Below are 22,269 nucleotides of genomic sequence, written 5' to 3'. Positions count from 1 at the left end.
AAACCAAAAATATATCCAGCCTCTTGGCTTACATTCTTCTGCAAAATAGAAAACAAAAAACTCTGCCTGCTCGCAGAGTAAAAAATAAGAAAATAGTGAGGGAAACAAAAGAAAGAAAGAAACCAACCAACGGCAATTAAAAAAAAAAACTCGACTCTATTTTGCCATACCCCCGAGACATCCGCAGAGCTGAGGCGTCGTATGGACTTCGGACCTGACGGCGATTAAATCCTTCTGCCCTTGGGTGCACGAATTACGCAAGAAAATGTTCTAGCCGAAGCATCAGGGGAGAGACCAGCCGGCCCCCAGACCATATCGGCTAATCCCTTGCATCTCTGCCACGCACGGAATCGGTTGAAAATATACTGCTAAAAAGTCTAGTCTATTCGGTGCATTGTTTTCACAGCCATTGTTATGCAGATCCCCCAGGAACCGTGGTCCAATGGAAAAACCTTGGACATCAATGACACTGAGTCAAGTCTGGTTTAGCGAAGTTAGTTCCAGGACGGGTGACCTGAAACTAATTGCTACTTAACTTGTTTTTTTTTTGTTTTTTTTTTCGCATAACTGTTTTGTAACTTTCAGTTGAATACAATTTGTTGCAGTGTCTTTTAGGCTTTCGCGTTTTGATATATTGAATGTAAGGATTTCTGATGAAGGTTATATCACCAGTCATACTATAGCCAACAAAGCGTCAAGTTTTACGCGTTTCATCCGAAATCCTTACATCTGTTTCATTACCTTTGAAGCTTCTAAACTCTTAAACCATATTCATCCAATAATTTAACTTTATCGGTTATCTATTTTTTTCATTTTTTTTATTTTTTTACGTTGACCAATATACCATTTATTTTGATTATTATATTCCGATGGCTGTGAAAAATATAGGCTCAGGTCAAACGTCGAACCGGCTTCACATGAACCGAACCTAATTGAAATAATTGATAACAAGGATGTCATTAGGTTCGCCTCATGTGGAGTTTAGTGAAAGGACCACTTGAATTAGATCACACCCAGTGAAAGGACATCGTGAATTAGATCACATCCAGTGAAAGGACCTCGTGAATTAGATCACATCCAGTGAAAGGACCTCACTAGATCACATCCAGTGAAAGGACCTCGTGAATTATATCACATCCAGTGAAAGGAAATTCTTTCACAATATGGAAAAGTTATCGTAATTTTCTAGTCATATGTTACAAATGCATCCTAAGAGCTTAGAATAACTTGTATTTTATAATTACGCATAGATCAGGTGCTCAGAATAATACTTAGGCAAACATTTGAACAGCCATTTATGAATTTTGTTTGAAATCGTCCAGCCACGCCCTTTGTAAATCACGTTCGCACGGATTGTTGAAAACATCCGACGAGCATACCCGATACTTTTACCCCGTCCCCCCTCCCCCCGGGCCCTCCCTCTCCTGTCTCTCGCCTCCCTGTGTAGTCAGTGTCAGTTACAAGATATTAATTAAAGAATATTAACACTCAATACTTCGATCACGCCCTTGAGACTTAAACAAACACTGGAAATACATATATATATATATATATATCTTCAGATTCCATGGACCAGTCGGCACGAAAATTGCTGTGACTTGAATGGAACATCCTAGAAATATGTTCGTAAGAACTTAGCTTTGCATCAGTTATTTTATATACTGAGTTAAATTTGAAGACATTTCTATATCCAGAACAGAAGGATTGAGCTGTTGATCTCTAAGCACACTAATTTGAATATCAAAATGTCTGGTTCTCGAGGATAAGACAACAATATAATCTCATTCTTTACATTCTGAAAGAAGCAAGTAGACACATCTGATGTCTCTAAGTCAAAAAAACCTACATAAAAAGCAAGATTTTTTAATATTTACAACATTATTGTGCTATACCGATGTTGTATCTTCATCAATTTTCTGTGTTTGACGTTTTCATGTGCTACCGTAACGAACAGATAGTTATATTTAGATGCTGACCCAAATTGAACCTACTAATTCTTCTAAAAAATGATTGACAAGTATGTGTCATGAAGAAGTCACGTGGTACACAATTGTTTTAAAAAGCGCTCTACTACCCCCTAATTTTTTTAATGTCACTTCGCGCATTTCGTGGGGTGTGGTACAATGTACACGCGTGATCTTTTTTTAGAAGCATGATTTTTGATTTAAAAATTCATCAAAGTTACAGAGAAGATAGAGATGAGCTTTACTTGTCGACCTGTTCTTTTAATACGACTGCGCACGCACTCAAAGATATGCAAGAAACTACTGCCAGAAAAGCCAGGATTAAATGGGGCTGGCCATTTAATTCAACGCGGTTTCCTTTTCAGAGCTCGGAGAAGTGCGTCTGCACCATCAAAAACTTCTTGCGCAATAATATATTTTAAGAAAGTTATTAATTAGTTTGTAGTAAAAAGTAAGGTTATTCGCAGGTCAAGTTCTTTTGGCCTTTTTCAGCTCTGCCATGAGTGTTTCAGTCATGATCACTAGCGCGCGCACATGCCATCACAACAGGTGGACTGGGGTTCTAGCCATCCAATAATACAACCAAACTGTTTCTTTAAAAACACTCCACAATGTCAACAGAAAAGGCAAACGCTTCTAGTGACGTTACTAAAGATCCTTCCGCAGTAAAGGACTTAATAAATCCTCTCTCAGACTCGGTAGAAGAGAAAAAAGAAAATGACAAAACTCCCAAGCTTCGTATTTACCGTACGAGTGAAGTCATTGAACAAGATGGAATCTTAGAGCAAGCAATCTTTGTATTTCCGTCTGTTGTGAGTTTAAACGTCGGAGGATATCACTACCACTCGACGTCTTATACCTTGACGCAGTTCTCCGAGTCTAGGTTAGCGAAGATGTGTAATGGGATTATCCCTTTGGCGAAGGATCCTAGAGGTAACATCTTCATTGATCGAGATGGAGCGACGTTTCGATATATCTTGAGTTTCCTACGAAGCAGAAAGTTGAAGCTTCCTCTTAACTTTAAAGAATTTGATGAACTTGAAAGCGAAGCGGAATACTACGAGATCGAGCCATTGGTGGAAGCGCTAAAGAAAGAGAAATCAAAATACGTGAAACAGAATTTTAATCTTCGTTTAAGTTGCAGTAAAGAGGGCGCGGTTCTTGCTGGCGAGGTCAATAACCTTGTTAACATCATTCCTAACATTGAAAATCTCGGCGGAAGACTTAATACAGGTGAAGGGTTTGAGTTCTTGACTGGGGACAAGGTAACCAAAGGTGCGCAGATGGAGTTTCCGTTAAAATCCTCTCAAGTTGATGCTCTGGTCCAACATATATTGAAATGTGGTTATGAAATCAAAGGGACGCATTTTGCGTTCGACGATAGTGAGAAACAAACTTGGATTTTTGAAAAAAAGAATATTTAAAGTATTAATGTGAATGACTGGGCATGGAATGAGATGACAGCTGAATAACGTAACGTAGAGTGAAACATGGCAAGCATAAAGCGGTTTAGTATGAGTAGAAAACGAAACGGCTAGTCCGCAGCTGTACCGTATTTTACCGTAACCGTAACTACGCGTTTTGATTGGATGAATTACTGGAATGTGAAGCCAATTCAATGTTACGGCATGTTATGCGTGCTGTAATTACATACTGGTCTTGGCAAAGACATCGCGATATAGGGTGGAATTTTTGACGAATCCTTTCAAAATTAACCGAACAAGTTACGATATGGGGCAGTCCCCATGTAAGACATGATCAAAACCAGATAAGAGGTTGCTTACTCAATGAGGGACTTAGTTGTAAGGACTACTCAGATATCGAAATCAGGTTTAACTGTGTCTGATGGGGTGGGGAAGGGCAAAGAGAGACAAATGGAATGGAACTCTTACAGTATTTTCTCCTCCAGACCTATTTATCTTGGGTGCAACCCATCCAAAACCATGTGTCATTTTCATTTCATTTTCAATGTCTGTATTTATACTGAATAAGTAAGTCATTTACAGTGGCCATCTTGAATTATTGAATGTTAAGGGGCAAACGTCGAAAATTTATAAAGCACAGAGTGGCAGTTGCCCCCTTAGCATCCCATGATGACTCATTGTGTAGTTCCAGAAATCATCCATACCCACCCCACAGAGGAATTTGGAATTTCCGAAGAGTAGGGGGGGTCAGAGAAAGAACAAAAATTACAGAGTTCGTATGGAAGAAAATTGGAATTTCCAGGGGGTAGGGGGTGTCTTACAAAGATTCCTCCGTGAGGGGGGTATGGATAATTTTTGGGACTGCACATTCAAAAATAGAATTCAAGATGGCCGCCACATTGGTAAAAATTCATGATAAAAAAAGAGGAGACATTACCAAGAATAAAATAGAAAACAATTCTATATTCATATAATTACCAAAAAGTGGTTTCAAAGTAGTCGTCATTTATAATAGAAAACCCTAAAACCACTCTATTGTAAGATACACCTAGCATTCTCATTCTGAAAAGGTTACAATACTGCATGAAAATGAGGCTTCCAGGGCAACTTAATATAGAGGTTTTACATGCTGTCACTTGATCAAGCAAAACCTCTACCAATTGGCCACGTTCAATATCTTAAAATTCATACTTGATTGCGAGGCTTTAGTCGTATGGTACTTCATGTATGTTACAAGCACATGGATCACCAAATACATTTATTGGTGGGAATAAAATAATGTACCATACATGACTTTCCTTCCCTTTCGCACTGAATAATAAGAAATTTTGGTAATAATTTTAGTCAGTTCACTACTCGACAAATCTATCTTATGATAATACACTTAACAAAATTACTCGATTCTGATTGCACAAGAGGAGTACAATTAAATCCCAAATTGTACTCTGTAGAGTCCAATTTAAGTTGCTCAGTTTTGTTGAGTGTATTATAAACAAAAAATCGCACAATCTTCTCGAACAATTCGGAATTTATAGATACTCGTGATGTTTTGAAAGGTCTCACTCTTTCAAAACATCACTCATACCTATAAATTCCAAATTGTACTCAAGATTGTGCAATCTCCTATACTAATATTGAATCTAATAAAATTTTAATATCTTGAAAGTGGCCAATGGAATCTCTCATTTCTATTCTTAAAATTTCACAATTTAATAGTTTTAAATTTTTCTCTCAATCAAAAATGTCAATTCTTAGCTCTGCCCTAGAAGCCTCATTCTCATGCATTATAACCAACACTTTAGAATCTGGCCTATATCTAACCTCTATTTTCTACAGTCACAGATTTTGGACCACAAAATACTGGTCACAATGATATACAATAATAATAGTTACAAGATCTAACTATACACGTGGAAAAAGTGCACTAATGACATTACCCCCTCCCCTCCCCCCCAAGTTTTTGTCATTCTGTCCAAGAATGACATATTATCCTCAATCTCTCCTCCCTTATTACAAAATCTTTGCTGCCCTTAAAAATACATTCCTAGACAACCTCTCATTCATGTGAAAAAATGGCATTTAAAAATGGGTAGTTATTCATTATATAAAAATACAAGCTGTTTTATGTTCACTTTTGTTATAAGCTTACAGTAAATATCTTATGCAATATTTTTGTAATCAAATGGACTGCATTTTAATTGCAACTGGAAAATGGCATCAATAAAGGCTTTGCACCACCACGTGATGGCAGCCATGACAGAAAACACAAAATAGTCTTTTTCCCTTGGGAAACTGAATTCTTCCTCATGTAAAAACCAGATTTAATTGTTCCTGCCTCCTGTCATGGGTGCCATCACGATAGAGTAAACCATCTATACAGAATGCAGCATCTGAATATTGCAGTTATTATGAAAGTGAAGCCTTCCTAGAGTATATCAGTAAAAATTTGCTATACCTAAGAATGCAAGCCTGAATTTTATCAAGTTTATAGCAGCTTTTACTCTTTCTAGTATCTTAGAAATACAAATTTGTCCAATGAAAAAAGCCTCTGGGCATCAACAGGTACTGGGTATTACCAAGAGTTTAAAAATTTGATTCGAAAGGGCACCTAAAAATTTCAAATTCTCATGGTTCTTTTCAGTTGTGTGTTTTTTTTATGTGGAAAATACTATTTGTAACAGTAGATAAATTGTTTGTAAATTTCAAGTCTAGGAAAGTGTTTTCTTTAAAGTGGTCAAATTTGGGTCAAATCCACATTGTGAGATGTAAAAAACAGCAGATTTATATATTTTTTAGTATTTGCTGTGGAATTGTTGGAAAGCCTTCAATTTTTATCAACACCCTGGAACTTTGGGGCTGATCAAAGTCAGGGCATGGCTGGCACACGGATTGGACCTTAAAATGACCTTTGGGCTGATCAAAGTCAGGGCATGGCTGGCACACGGATTGGACCTTAAAATGACCTTTGGGCTGATCAAAGTCAGGGCATGGCTGGCACACGGATTGGACCCTAAAACAACCTCTGGGCTGATCCAAGTCAGGGCATGGCTGGCACATGGATTGGACCTTAAAACGACCTTTGGGCTGATCAAAGTCAGGGCATGGCTGGCACACGGATTGGACCCTAAAACAACCTCTGGGCTGATCAAAGTCAGGGCATGGCTAACACATGGATTGGACCCTAAAACGACCTTTGGTCTGATCTAAGTCAGGGCATGGCTAACTCACAGATCAAACCCTGAAACAACCTCTGGGCTGATCTAAGTCAGGGCATGGCTAACCTATAGATTGAATTGGAATTTAGCTTGTTAGAACGAAGTATTGTCAAACCTATTTTCTTCTTACGTCGTTGGATATACATCTTTAAGCTGAGTGGACCTATTCTGGATGCCAAGTGCCCGCCATTAATTTCCAATTATTAAAATTTAAAAAAACCACTTTTTTTAAGTGACCATCCTAATGTTTTAGTCCAATTTTTGGGAGAATACAAAAATATACTCTTTTAAAAAGCAGAATTCAGTATTTAAACAGCCTTATCTTATGAGAGTTCTTGGAGTTTTCAAGGTATACTAAGGTGGCAGCCTTATTGGGTAAACCAATTTTGAAGTTTCCATTTCTGTTTAGAAAAATATCAGCAGAGTACTGTATTGCTACTACATGTATAGCCAGGCTTTTTACCTAAGAGAGCTTTTGAAAGAGCGTAAAGAAAAAGAATCCCTCTAATAGACAGAACCATTAGATTGATTCCAAGTATGATTTTTTTTACGCTTATGTAAACCTTCTCTGTTCCACACAGATACTATTCTTGCCTTTGGTCTGTTTTACAGTTAGCACGGTCTGATAAATAAAAAAAAATGCCTTCTGAAGTTGAAAGGAAGACTTTGGATTTGTTGATTGTGGGACTCAAATCATGAACCACTACCATGAAACATGTGTCACCCCAATTCCTGTCCAACAATCCTATGCACCAAGAGATTGCTACCATTTTCTTTGGACTTCAGGAAGGTGAAATTCCAAATTTATCGCCACATTTCATGCTAGTACTACATAATTCAAGCAGGGCTGAAAATGACAGTTGCTCAGTGGCGAGACATGATGATTTGCCTAATTGGACTGATCGACATGTGACCTATCAATGTGAATGGTCAAGTTGGCAGGCCTAAGTGGTGTTGCATTGTGGTCTAGCTTGGGTACAATGCTAGATAAGTATTAACTTTGGCCAGGCATTGTCTTTTGAGCAGCCATTATTTTTAGCCACAAAACTCATGATTAGTCTCCTAAAGAAGGCAAAGATTAACCTGGTCAAGAATTAGCACCATACTCAAGGAACACTGAGAATTATTAATTTATGAACATCTTCAGCACCATGGCAGCTGCTCTTGGCACAATGCATCACAAGATATTCTGTGACAGAAGATTATGATGAAGGCGTAAATTCTCCTATATCGTTCTATTCTTTTACTAAAGTAACGAGTAAGGAGAATTTATTATAATTCATTGACAACCCCACCCACTTTTCTTATATGGTATGCATAGAGATAGGGATTGTCAGGAACTCCTCGGCATAGTAAATATTATCTTGCAAATCGTCCATATGCATGGTTATATACTATCTGACATACTGTAATAACAACTAACCTACAGCAACAAGCATCAGTTATAATTACATTGGTCGGCTCATTTTTTCTTGGTAGATAATTGATTGACTACACGTAGTAATGCGCTATTCTCATCTTTAAGTCGCTGGTTATCGAGTCTCAACTGTTCCAAATCCTGTACAAAAAGAACATCAGAAATATGATAGTTAATAAGAGGTCCATAGTTTTATCCAGAGTGATCTACCAACTTCAATAAAGTCCTCGATAATATTCCCTCGAGACCCAGATCCTCATGGACTTGCATGGGTCTGCGTAGCTGTGAGAGTACTCACCTCTCACCCAATTGATGTGGGTTTGATTCATATGTATATCAGTGTGACACGAGTGAAAAACACCTGCACATGCTCTGAATGTGTATGCAAATTAGTCAAAACATATGTAAATTTGACTTTCAAACATGCCTGATAAATTGGACTTCACAAAATGCCAAAACTTAGTGTCCATGCTTGAAACTTAAGGCTAATTCTTTCATATTGTGTTCGTTAATACAGTATCTTTGTCTGACAAAAGTGAAAACATCTATTTTCTCACTCAAACTCTTCTAAATTCTTAGAAAATGTGCTGAAATGCACGTAGTATCTATTAGTGTCATATGTGTAAGTATTGTTTTCAGTTGGTTCTATCCTGTGCTTCGAGGGTTTTTTCCTATGTTCCCAGTTTTTCTCCCTCTGAAAAAATAGCTGTTATTACAGTTAAGCCTGCAATGGGATATTCTTTTGTTTTAAGAATCATACAAGTGAGTCTATCAGGTCGATACAGTGCTTGTCGCATTTGCATCTCATTTGCATGCATCCATAATATCTGCTATTCCAATTCAATCATGGAATGAGGGTTTGTTAGCTACTAGCTACAGGGGCTGATCCAGGATTTTTTCAAAGGGGGGGTTGTAGCATTGATTGAGGTACTTGTTTGGCGGGGAAAGTAGCACAGGGTTCCCAAATGGAAGTAGGTCTTATGATAATGATTATTTGCTGCAGGCGAGCATGGTTGTTTCAGGTCCCACACACTGCGTATAGAAAAAAAAAGCGAGCGAAATGTGTTCGGCATTAAAAAAAAAAAAATCATGATGGCTCTCATAGGGGGGGTTGCAGCCCCCAAAACCCACCCCCTAGATCTGCCAATGAACTATTAAGTGCCATCTGCATAAAAACAAGGACAATTTACTAGCATCACTATAAATATTATTCTGGAGATCTTGAATCAGGAGGGTCAAGATAACATGACTTCACTATTATTTAAATATTTCTTAGTTCAATATTTTTGCCTACCTTATTGGCTCGCTCAAGCTTAGCCTTGAAATCGTCAATCTGCAATTCATATTCTTCTACCTTTTCCGACAGCTTCTGTTGTGGTATAGTATCAATATCATTCTTCTGCAAAGAAAAAAGAACTTCATCTATACCATACATGGAGTTAGGGCCTTTAAATAATTTGACTAAAATATCATGAATCACGGTGAGACAGGGAGGCACAGATGTTAGGCATAAATTGGGCTAAAATAAGTGCCTTATAGTTGAAAATAGCAAAATGTAGAGTACGATTTGTGAATTAGAATAGGAAGTCACACGATCAAGTACAATAATTCGGAATTTATAGGTACGAGTGATGTTTAGAAAGTTTTCAGAATTGGACAAGCCTTTATGCGAGTTCAATTTGAGAACTTTCAAAACATCACGAGTATCTATAAATTTCAAATTGTACGAGAAGATTGCGCAATTTTTTAAAAATAATACACTCAACAAAAATGAGCAATTTAATTGGGACTCTACTTTAGTACAATTTGGGATTTAATTGTACTCCTCTTGTCCAATCAGAATTGAGTAATTTTGTAGCGTGTATTATAATAGGTATAATGGAATGTGTTATTCTTCTCTTGAGATGTGTATTATTTGTGAACCATTGAAGGTGTTTGTTGCCACCTTGGTAGCACCCACTTGTCGTTTATACACTTACCACTTTATCTTCTATCCTTATGTTTGGAACACTACAAAAAATATTATTAATAATAAATAAAATTTAATAAAAATGAATATCTACAATTCTGATTATTTTCTAGCAAATGAACTAAGATTAGAATAACAAAAATCAAAAATCAGCTACTCACCCTTTGGCATTTGCCTAGAAAAAGAAAAAGAAAAAAAAGATTTTAGAATAAAGCTTTGTGGCTGAGATGTAGCAAGGAGTTTGAGATGATATCAGTGCAATCCCATGGCGACTAATTGCATTACTCCCCCCTCTAACCCCCAATACACCAAGGAAGTACCATAAAGAAGGCACAATATATGCCATCCCAAGAACTCACCACCACCACACACCCACACGCACACCTTTTGGATTAGTCCCATTCACCTTCTATGGAATACTCCAGTTTCAAGTTCTCTGTGGTTCAGGGATAGCCTCAATTTTGTGTAGAATGTGTAGTTCCAAAAATAATCCATACCCCCCTCGTGGAGGAATTTTTTTAAGACACCCCCTACCCCCTGGAAATACCAATTTTCTTCCATACAAACTCTGTAATTTTTGTTCTTTCTCTGACCCCCCTACTCTTTGGAAATTCCAAATCCCTCTGTGGGGTGGGAATGGATGATTCCTGGAACTACACAATATTCATGTATTCCAGTGAAGGACCATGGAGTTTCAAAAGCGCTTGTATTGTTAAAGTCGTGCATTCAATTCTTTACTTTATCATTGGTATTTGTGAATATTTTGACACTGAAAGGAGGCTAACCCTGAGTAGCATAAATTGAGTATGTAATAAGGCACACAATAGCCTATTTTATGAATTTGAAAAAGATATTTTTATGACTACTAGTAACCCTATTTTTATGGCTAACCCTGAGTAGCATAAATGAGTATGTAATAAGGTACACAACAGCCGTATTTTATGAATTTGAAAAAGATATTTTTATGACTACATAACAGGCTGCAAAGTTAACTCAACCTTTCATGTTCACTTCACTATTAATTACAAGCTGATGAAAGAAGATACAAAGACAGTCAAGAAATATAAGCAAACTGAGCTGTTTTACCAAACAGTAACTTCTAAAGCATTCCTTTTTGATAGACATTCATTTACATCCTGAAACCATTTATCAACACCAGGACTATTTCCTATGTAAACTTTTAAATGCACAGAGGTCTTGTTGACAGGTGATATCTGTTTATATTTTGGTTTTAATTTAGAAGATATATTTGCTTGTGTCAGAAATGTATATCCTTACAATAACAAGAAATCTGAGAAGTTTAATTTAAGATAAAAATTAATTGATGGAGGAAGCTCTTTAGAAGAGCATGTATGAGAATGTCAAAACAGTCATGAAGGAATTACATCTAAAATAAACATCTAAAATGAGGAATTTTTTTACTTTGAACTAGGTTTAGAATTATTATGATAGAAATTACAATCATAATATTCTGCAAACTCAAACTCAGGCATTTCAAGGCTTGTTGTAAAATATTTTGCTGCCGTCAGTCAAGAATATAAAGGTAACAACTGAATATTTTTGATTGATGGAAGCAAAAAACCAAATTTCAGCATGCAGCTCAAAACTACTGTGCTCACAGAATATCTGAAACTGCAGTATAAAATGGAAAATAAATTTTACACAGAGAAGGATATCCATTCTTTTAGTCTTCTATTCAAAATGTAGTTGTCGAATTCAAAATTCTAATTCATGTCATGAGATAATATTAAGTACTAAGTAATTCATTTGTTTAAAGAGGATTTTCCCATGGAAGCAGGATCTGATTTTTAAACAGTTATCTTGTTTAACAATCAGTTATGGTATTCAAAATCAAAAAGAAAGGAATTGGTAGGTTATACAGAGAAATGAGAAAGTATCCATACTACAATGGATTTTCCCTGCCATTAAAATTACTAGGAATTTTTGAAATAATAAAATAAATAAATAAACCTCATGAAGAAACCATTATAAAAATAAGACTACCCAATGTAAACAATGGATATCTGAACTCAAGACATTAATCCTCAGAGAAAATATGCGAACTAAAGATGACAAATGAAATCTTTAAAACATTATTTTAAAACAGAGTTTGTTGCTGACATCATTATACAAATGTTTGGGAATATTTTAATAATTCAATTAACCATAATATATTTAATATACTCGAATTAGGGGAATTAGGAAATGGTTCACCTTGAGCTAGTAATTCCATAAACAGTACTTGTAGTGATCTGTTTCTTACGTAGTAATATACTGCAGACCTACCATAATGAGGATGGTTCTCGGATGAAATATGCAGGTGGACTTGCTTGTAAGCTTGTCAGAAAACCAATAGTGAATACTTGTTGGATTGTTATAGAGGATTTCTAGGTGTAGTAGCAGCAGAAGTAGAGCACAAGGTCTTAAGTATAGGTCAGTAGCTTAGCCTTGTATCATGGCTTATTATTCATTCAATGGCCATGACATCACTAAGATATCAGCCAATAGCTTATAAGAACACATCGTAACTTCATCTGCTATTCTTATCTATTTTTCTATCTTCATTCTAGAATATATTCTCCTCTTTAACATCAGATATATTATAAATAAACATGTACGATGCATGCTATAAGTTATTACACAAAATATTCTGCAAATAAGGTATGCATTCCTGAGTTTTCCTCTATTTCTTCTCACATTAAAGATCAAATTGTTTGTGCGAGTGTATGTGTAGAAAATCTGGATCTTGCTTGTACATATGTTAATGACTAATTGGTTGCAAATGCCAATTTAAAAATCCAAGTCTGTTTTATAAATAATGTCATGAAGCTATTTGGTGATTTACTGAAGAATATTTACTGTTATTTATATAGCCATTGTTTCACTTTCCGCAGAATATGTTACCATATGCAAATTTGTTGTATAAAATAAGTTGCGTAGCTTAAGATAAAGAAGAAATGTGTAGTTGGTGTGAGCCGTGTATTAAAGGAAGAAGCAAAGAATCTTTGTCCGTATTATTAGTTTACTCATGACAAGTAATGAAAAGAAATATTGCACACGAATCAAAAATGTGTGAGATTTCACCTGTATGTGCACCGAAAAACCCAACCTTAGGGTTGGCATAAGTGAGTGGACATGGATCTCTTAAGTATTCCAAACGTTTCATAAATGATAAAATAGAATCATGAAATTCAACACTTTGATCATTATAACAGGACCAATAACTATATCACACACGAGGTTGTCGTGAGCATTGTTTTAATGATTTTTGTTTGTTTATGGTATGTGTAGTTCCTTATCTGCATTCATATAAACATGATTTGAAAGCATTTGACCTGTTTTTTAAAATGGGGGCACATAAAAAATTATAAGCAAAAATAGAGTAAAAAATTCATAATTTGTGTATTTTTAACTGCGACTCGTAATTCATGTTTTTTGTAGAAACTAAAGCAATACCTAAAAACTCAAGCATGTAATTTTTATCTATTTTAAAAATTAAGATAAGTTCTAAAAGAAAGTAGATGCTGTAAATATCATTTTTGGGGAAATTTAGAGTTGAAAGGTTTATTTTTTCGAGGGAAAATTTTATCAAACAGCTCCAGTAACGATTAGATGAGAAATTGTATGTAGGATGAACATAAACATTTTAATGTTTTTTTAAAGTTAAAACATCATTATCACCATTCCTTACTTATCATACTAGAGTATAAGTAAGAAATAGTTGATAATTTTTTGTCCTTACCACGACTATATCATCAGGTTCTGCACCAGGAACCAGAAGTTCGTTCTGTTTTGTGTAAGCCTTCATAGCCTTCTGCTCTTCGTTATCTTCATCATCACTCTGAACAATTAAATTCACAGTCAATTTCAATCACATAACAGTAAATACATTACAATTGTGAAAGCAATGAGTATTGTTCAATTTATCCTTCAATCAATTTCTAATTAAATCAATTTCTAATATTGTGATTTCCAAAACAAATCAAAATTATCCTAATTATTTTCCAAAACTTTTGATTTTTAGTTAAATAAAATAAAATTTATGCAAGAAAATAATCTCTAACAGTTTGAAAAAGTATAAAGAAGTCTTAGAATTTTTTTTTCCTTGATAGGATCTATATTGGACACATCTGTTGTGTTGGATATAAGTTGTAAAAATACCTTAAGTTATCTTACGATATTCAGTGTGAGGATTTTAATAACTTTTTCAAACTTTGACAGACGAAATTTATCGTCTAGTTTCAAGAATACAACACCAGCAATAGAACCTAATAGATTATAAATAAACTCCAAGGTATTTGTAAATTATCTACAATCGATCTTAGAAGAGAATCCGACTCACAATCACCAAAAGCAACTTCAGTAAAGAAAAATAAAGATTTAAGATCTTTGTAAGCAAAAAATGAAACAGTTATAATAATTCCGGAATAAATTGTTCGGCATTTTGAAGATAAAATTATGAGTTTTGTACATAATATAGTTAAATTGTATGTACTAAATTCCAATTAACCTCTTATAAATAGAAAAAAGAAGCTATCGAATTATTACGGCCAATTTAGAAAGCTAAAATACGATAAAGAGGCCATTAGTCGAAAATTACGTCTACGATTTCACGATTTTTTTTGATATTTTTAAAAGTATTTTGAGAAAAATCATTAAAATTATTTACATTTTCGGACAGAAGTTGGACCAAAACTTGATCATGTTGAGCCAATATTTCAACTTTGATTTTCTATTTGCAAATGTCTTTTTACAAGAGCTTAAGATCTTGCAAATGAACACTCTTTTAGGAAGTATCTATCAAAATTTCAGGTATAAAAGTGGAAAATTCAGCGAAATCCCGTTAACAGACAGTCAAAGTTTGCTCGCCTCAAAGCAACACGAAGTAACTTGGTCTAGTATTTTTAGGGCGAACGTCGTACCGTCTCAAACTCTGACTGTTATCCAGAATCCTTACGCTAAGAAGCCTTAGAAATTCCACTATTACATGAATAGTTTAGTATTGGTATAGTATTTTTAATGTAGTACGTGTTTTAGGATCCCAGATCAAGACGGCAGTTATTTATCGTTGCTAGCTTACCTCGCCAGTCGGCATAATAACTACACCAGTTGACCGACGCTTTTCCCGAAGATTTTTCTTTTCCCGTCTTTTTCTAGCGCTATTTTCGCTCTTTTTCTCTTTCTTTATTCGCGTTCTTCCAGGAGATTCTCCTGTCTCGGCTGCAGGTTCTGTTGGTGCTTCTTCTGAGGCATTAGCTTCGGGTTCATCTTTAGATTTCGATCTTCTTTTATCTTTTATACGAGGCGAAACTTCTCGCTCTGCACTTTCAGGGCTTAGTAACTGTTCGTTTACTTCGCCGCTGTCGCCTAGATTGCTAGAGTTAAGATCTGTATTTCCAGTACTTGTATCTCGGCCGTCTGCCATCCGCCTTCTATGGGATCTTTCGGTTCTATCCCTTCGATGTCGAGACGGTTTATACAAACTTTCCTCTGTGTCCGCCATATTTCCACTCACTCTCGACTCCCGGGTCTATACTTTAAAGAATAAACTTGAAGCACTTTGTCGCTCTCGTTATGACATGAGCGAACAAATCGACAACTCAGTCTTCAAGTTCAGGTCTTTAACGAGGTAATAGCGGCTTCTTAGAGCTGAATTCAGCTTCAAAGGATGAAAATTCAGTGAAAAACAAACTCGACTCCACTCTGCACGGATGGATTTTTCCACACAAATTATGATTTAGAGCCAATGCGCATGCGTCAAAGTGCCACGGCCAAATTATCCACCCGCGCGTTCTGATTGGCTAAATATCTAGACTTTATAAACTCAATACGGCCCGGGTGAAATCGATATACCAGGGCAGTACTTACTTATTTCATTGGCATTGGTGAAACTAATCAGTGAGTCACCACAGTAAAAGGTTTTTCAAATTTCCCGGGATATTTGTGGACAAAGATTTTTCTGAATGATTAAAATTATAGTAAAATTTATCGCGTGAAAAATTTAAAAGATTTAATGTAACTTGATGGGCCCTCATGCTCGTGAAAAAGTCCTTATTTTTCAAAAAGAGACATTCTAAAATTTCTAAAATTTTCGTAAATTAAGTATTTTGTTTTGGAGGGAGTAAAATATTTTTGAAAAGTTGACTAAAGAATCGTTCGTGCAGGATAGGATATGAACCAGTTTTACAGACAAGATGTTTTTGCAGAGAGTATAACCTTTATAATAGATTAATAACAAGCATAATTACAGTGAATATTTGAAGGAAACGCAACCACAAAAGTAATTAAAACCATACTTAATCTGTTGCCAAACCACAAAGAGCGTAGGTTAGTTAGAAACCGTAATCAAAAACAGAACTGTATTTGTGAATTATTAGAGAGAAAATTAATGATTGATAATATTTATAGGATATTTATTAGCAATAAATGATGATAATGATAGCGATCCGCGCGTAACGAGGTACGGTAACGGTAGGCAGAAGATAGATATAACGATAGAGGTGGAATAAACATAGCTGTAACGACCGACACCCGTACGTAACCATAAAATGACAACGCAATAAGGGCCATGTGGTCTGAAATGACGCAACACTGAGCCAAGCTGAATGATATATTGCTTATACAATGCTCAAGAGAATGGTCATGTGGTGTAAAATAGACCCCTTGCAGTATCGACGTCGGAATGCAGCTCAATTTGGAGGACATAACGATAGGCGTCCAATTCTCAGGAGATTGAAATTCTTTTGTTTTGTCCTCCAAATTGAGCTGCTTTGACGTCACATGCAAGGGGTCTATCTAATTGGGTATATTACTTTTAGGTCCTTATATGCTATGCTCGATGGAAGAGTATTCATGTGGTCTGAAATGTGACAACTTGCAGAGCAAGCTGAGGAGGAACCGAAAGAAAAGGCATAAGAGAAGACGAAGGTAAAGGAGAAAGAAAGAAAGAAAGAAAAAAGGAAAGAACGAAAGAAAGAAGGAAATTAAAGAAAGGAAGGAAGGAAACGAAAAACGAAAGAGAAGAGAAGGCAAAACACGAAAAAAGACATGACAGATACAAACTAAAGAAACTGAAACCGAGAAAAGAAGTCTGCATGAAGTATAAACAAACGAAGAATGCGGACAACGAACAAACACCCACCATAACTAAATATAACTGTCTAACATACCAGTTATTTTGAGGCATATCACTTCTGATCTATAATTAGCATATCGCCCTTAGCGCTCTAAAACTCTACCGGATACGCTGATTATTACCCGCGTTCTTCTATCAGCAGACCGTATTTGGTGTTTTTGCCGGACAGACAACGTGCCGGGTCGTCTATTTTCAGGATTACCTACGTCTTTTTCTGGCGACCTTGAACGATTAAATTACCTAAATTTCGCTCAAATTTTTCGAATTTATCAAAACGTTTATTCTCAGGATACTAATTATAAAATTCCTTTTTTATCAATTACGTAATAAGCTATTTTTACGCGTCTTCGATTTGAATGAGTAGATCTTTTTAGCGAATACGCAACCATCTTAAATTATGGGATGTCAAGGAAGCAAATGTAGAAATATTTATGAAAGCATAGGGTTGCGAAGTTACTTTTTCAAATGATCATGATCTTCTGTTTTGGTGTTTTACATACCGCTACAACCCCAGCACATTCTATTGGCTTTTAAATGTGTTTCACATTAAATAACGTAAAGTTCTGTATAAAAACACACCCTGACATCTGCGCTGCCTATAAATGTCTAGAAAAGCTTTCCAGAAAATGATGGAAGTTAAGATGGCCGACGTATTAGTAAAATGGTACGTCTATTTATAAGATTTTTTGTCAACAATGTTGCTAACCGGAAATGAAAGCTAGAAAGGATGTGGATGTTATTCGTCAGGGTGATTACAGCACATGTTTCGAATTCTCGTGTTGTACAGGAAAATAAGTGGAACTCTTACTATTAATGGTTTCAAGATTGTTTCCTTGATGGGACATCTTTAAAAAACACGATGGTTTACTAAATCAGATCATGTTTTTAAGCCTTTTTCCTGCATGTGTTACTCGAGATTGCCACTATCAAAGTGCGCAAGACAGAATACCTCTTCCCTGGGGAATACCCCCTCCCCGTCGTTTCTTCGTCCGCAAAGGACACAGAAAGAAAAGAAAAACTCCATCGTGGCTAGTCTGTGTAACACACATTCCTCATAGTCCTCATTTTTTTTAAAGGCCTAAAAACAGCAATTGCATCCCGAAATATCAAAGCGTATGGTGAATGCAAACAATGCATAAGGGCGCACATCTGACATCATATTGCGCCATAATACGTCATCTCTAGGCGTAGTTTAGTTTCAGAGTCACGTGAGAGTCTTTTTCGATTACCCGCGCACTGAGATTTCTATAAAGCGCAAACAGTTAGTACTAGCTCGTCAAAGATAGTTTATTTAATCAGTTGTCTTTAATCGATTCTTCATTAACTGCGGCTAAAAGCCAGGAAAGAGAAAAATAAAAAAAGAAACCGCACGCTTTACCAATTTCTTGTCGCAGCCGTGCATTGTGCACAATATTACCCACTGGACCCAGCGACTACAACTACTCACCGCAACCACGAAAACAATCAATCATTGCAAACAATGAAAACACTGGACAACACACCAGTACATTTGTAATTACAACTGCAAACAGAACCAACACCAACTAAGACGAATCAGTCAATTGCATCTATAGTTACCACAACACTAATTACTGTAACTGTAGCCAAACAAAACAAGATCACCTTCACAACAGCACGTAATCACAACTAATGTAACACCGACCATCAGTGCAACCCTATAGATACAACTTACAACCACAACCACCTCGCATTCGCCTCTACAACAGCCCACAACGTAACAACCACCATCACAACCACCACTTGACTGTCACAAAAATCCACGACTACAACCGCAAAGAATATACACCACCATCACAATCACAGCCAACAAACATGCAGAGCCAACACCACACGCAACAACCTTGCCCCACACAACCAACAACCATGAACAGCCAACACCACATGCAACAACCCGGCCCCACATAAACCAACAACCATGCACCACATGCCATATGCAACAACCTGGCCCCACACAACCAACAACCATGCACCACATGCCATATGCAACAACCTGGCCCCACACAACCAACAACCATGCACCACATGCCATATGCAACAACCTGGCCCCACACAACCAACAACCATGCACCACATGCCATATGCGACAACCTGGCCCCACACAACCAACAACCATGCACCACATGCCATATGCGACAACCTGGCCCCACACAACCAACAACCATGCACCACATGCCATATGCGACAACCTTGCCCCACACAAACAACAACCATGCACCACATGCCATATGCAACAACCCGGCTCCACACAACCAACCACCATGCACCACATGCCATATGCGACAACCTGGCCCCACACAACCAACAACCATGAACAGCCAACACCACATGCAACAACCCGGCCCCACATAAACCAACCACCATGCACCACATGCCATATGCGACAACCTGGCCCCACACAACCAACAAACACGACAAACACAGCCAACACCACAGCAATTAACTCACCATCATAACAACCCACACTACTAATAACCATAACTAGTATCATAACAATCCACAACCACCATCCATAAAGTTTTCAACCTGAAAGAATCAACGTATAATACAAGCTCAGCTTCGAAAAAAAAGACATTTCAACTTAACATATGGCTTTTGTGTTTTTTTCGCTGGTATTTTGGAAAGGAATGATCAGAATCTTTCCGGAGCGTATTTGACCCTATTAGAACCAAATAGATCACTGTCTGGTGTCTTAATAACACATTAATATCACTTGCGTATTATCACTTGAGTCTGGCCGCAAATTACTTGATGGGTCAAGTAATCTCTGGGCTTATATAACAACCTTTTTAAGGTTAAAAAGTTCTTAAATGCGCATTGTTTGCATGTTTGATACCTCATGCTCTAGAGCCTCTCTGGAATTTTTAAAAAAAGAACAAGAAAAAACAACTAAAATGAATATATTTTTGAGGAACGAAGGCCAATCAAAGGTTAGAGTTGCGGACAGGTGATTAAGTTGCCCGTGAGTGAATGATTCGTTAGGTTATCTGTATACCAGAATCAAATTAAAGCACTAATCCGCAGATTGTTAGACAAGATCCTTTACTCATATTACTTCAGCCACTTGTCTTTCAACTGTAAGATTTCACTGTCATTGTCGACCACCTTTTTTGACGCGACAGTCTTCGATAGCATTCTCGAGTATTCGATCTTCGTACTGTTATTCTTCATCCCTAATCCCATTGCCTTGAAGGCGCCATAGCATTGCTCTGATATTCTGGATTGATATGCTTACGAAACGCCTAATGCAACCTAGGACCAGAAGCTATTTGTCTTTGGCTACGGACACACGGTGCAACATTGCGCGCAATGTTGAATGCAATTGATGTTGCGAGCCACGACACAAGAAGCAATTTGTTGCACGCAACGTTGCTGAAGTAGAAAACTATCCAACTATGCAATGCTGCGCGCAATGTTGCACCGCGTGTCTGCCTTCAGAGGCGCTATATAGGCCATTTTACAATGCGTGGAATTATCATATTGCGTAGTTCGAGAGCGCAGCTGGTTAGGGGCGAGGTATATATTCCTTAAATGAAAACGAAATTTGTGCCCAACCCAATTTAAAGACCAGACGCAAGATTTTATAGAAGAGCTTTAATAGATATATCAAAGGCCAAAATATTGTATTACAGAAAATTGGAATATCCAATAATACAGTGAATTGTCTCTGTGACCATTGGCTTGGTCAGTCCACTTAATGCTTAGTTTTATTATAACTACATAAACATTGAAAATAATCAGCTTTTTCCATCTCCTTGGATTCTCCGTTCCTCAGTGTAGCGTGTACTCGCTTGCAAACTCACTAATGCTATGGAAAATATGGGTTGTGCTACCTTAATTTTAAATATGCTAGAAATATATGGTAAAGGTTTTGATAACTAAGTACAATGGCATTAATATTCCTCCCCGTTTAATTGACAATACTGCCTCCGAAAGGACCAAAGATAAATCCCTGGGGGACCTCTACGGGATTCAAATTTGTTATCCATACATTTCAAAGCTTTTCTCTCTACCTTTGAATACAAACGAGATACGGCTATCTTGAAAAACCATTTTTGAAAAAAAAAAGTTTTCCCGCCGACGCCAGGCGGATACATTTAAGATTTTCCCCATTTTTTGTTAGGCTTTCATCATATAAAACTTAACTCCTTTTTTCACTAAAGCAATGATTTAATAGATCTCACAGCCCGACACGCTCAAGTCGAACCATTGGCAATCACGTGACAAGACCGGATGGTCAGGTTCTAAAATTAGGGGGGAGAGGGTGAGGGATGAGATCTATTACCATGATCGACTAACAGCGAGCATCTTTGATAATTCAGTTTTTCTTGCTATTTTTCCTCTCGTTGCTATCACTTACTTATCGTTTGGCCGGAAGGAAGACAAGACGATTCCTGTCCAAGATCTAGATATATATATTTCTATTTATATATTTTCAATTTTACACTTTTTTATTATAAAATCAATCGAAAAAAAGGTCACTTATTACGGGCACAAACAACCTGACTCTTACATTACAAATTCAGTTTAAATTATTTATCTTACGTTTAGCAGTCTTCAAAAAATTCAGTGTTTTTAATCAAGAGAATTTTACTTGTAGTTCTCATAAGAGCGCATGTCACGCGGGACGGGGGGGGGAGGGTTCTCACATGTCTGCCTGGTAGTGCGCGTGCATGACGTCATCTTATTATGCATAAATTCAACAAGCAGCCGCTGTACGATAAATTTCGAAGGCGCACGGAGAAATATTTTTCAATTTGATGCGCTTCCCTTTTTTTCGTTATTAGAAGAGGGGGGGGGGGGGGGGGGGAGGCAAAAATCGATTGTTCTTCCTGCCGGCACAAAACGTGACGAAAATACCGAGAACTAAAGAAAATATTTTCCATTTTCACTTTTGAACGAAACTAGAAGATAGTTAACTGCTAATACCCTAATAATAATAAACATTAATAGATATTAATAATAAAGCAAATACGTCGACATTAGATAATAATAATATTATATATATAAAACTACCTTGCATCGAACCAAAGACACAGGCAACCCACTTACGTTTTTTTGAAGTACGAAATAATTGTCAAACGTCTATAAGGTAAGGTTGCAAGGCCAGTTGGAACGGCACGTTGA

At 36.8% G+C, this 22,269-nt stretch overlaps 1 protein-coding gene across 2 annotated transcripts; it reads right to left on the bottom strand.

Moving 5' to 3' along the window:
- Nucleotides 1-4,331: 4,331 nt before the first annotated feature.
- On the bottom strand, nt 4,332-15,737 carry LOC116303721 (uncharacterized). 2 transcript variants are annotated; one of them, XM_031713312.2, is made up of 7 exons: nt 15,070-15,737; nt 13,732-13,830; nt 10,151-10,164; nt 10,000-10,030; nt 9,315-9,419; nt 8,027-8,161; nt 4,332-7,225 (listed from the first exon to the last, which is right to left on the bottom strand). In XM_031713312.2, exons 1-6 carry the CDS (start codon nt 15,490-15,492, stop codon nt 8,066-8,068), a joined length of 768 nt encoding a protein of 255 aa, XP_031569172.2. In that variant the 5' UTR covers nt 15,493-15,737; the 3' UTR covers nt 4,332-7,225; nt 8,027-8,065. The 2 variants fall into 2 exon arrangements, with proteins under 2 accessions (XP_031569172.2, XP_031569171.2); XM_031713311.2 differs by having other exon boundaries at nt 4,332-8,161.
- Nucleotides 15,738-22,269: the final 6,532 nt, after the last annotated feature.

Source organism: Actinia tenebrosa, unplaced genomic scaffold (assembly GCF_029948245.1).
Source record: "Actinia tenebrosa isolate PJP-AT-01 unplaced genomic scaffold, QUT_ActTen_1.0 PGA_scaffold16__25_contigs__length_10494907, whole genome shotgun sequence".
NCBI lineage: Eukaryota > Metazoa > Cnidaria > Anthozoa > Actiniaria > Actiniidae > Actinia > Actinia tenebrosa.
The sequence above is the reverse complement of the archived record's forward strand: the minus strand, read 5'-3'. Positions and strand labels throughout refer to the sequence as shown.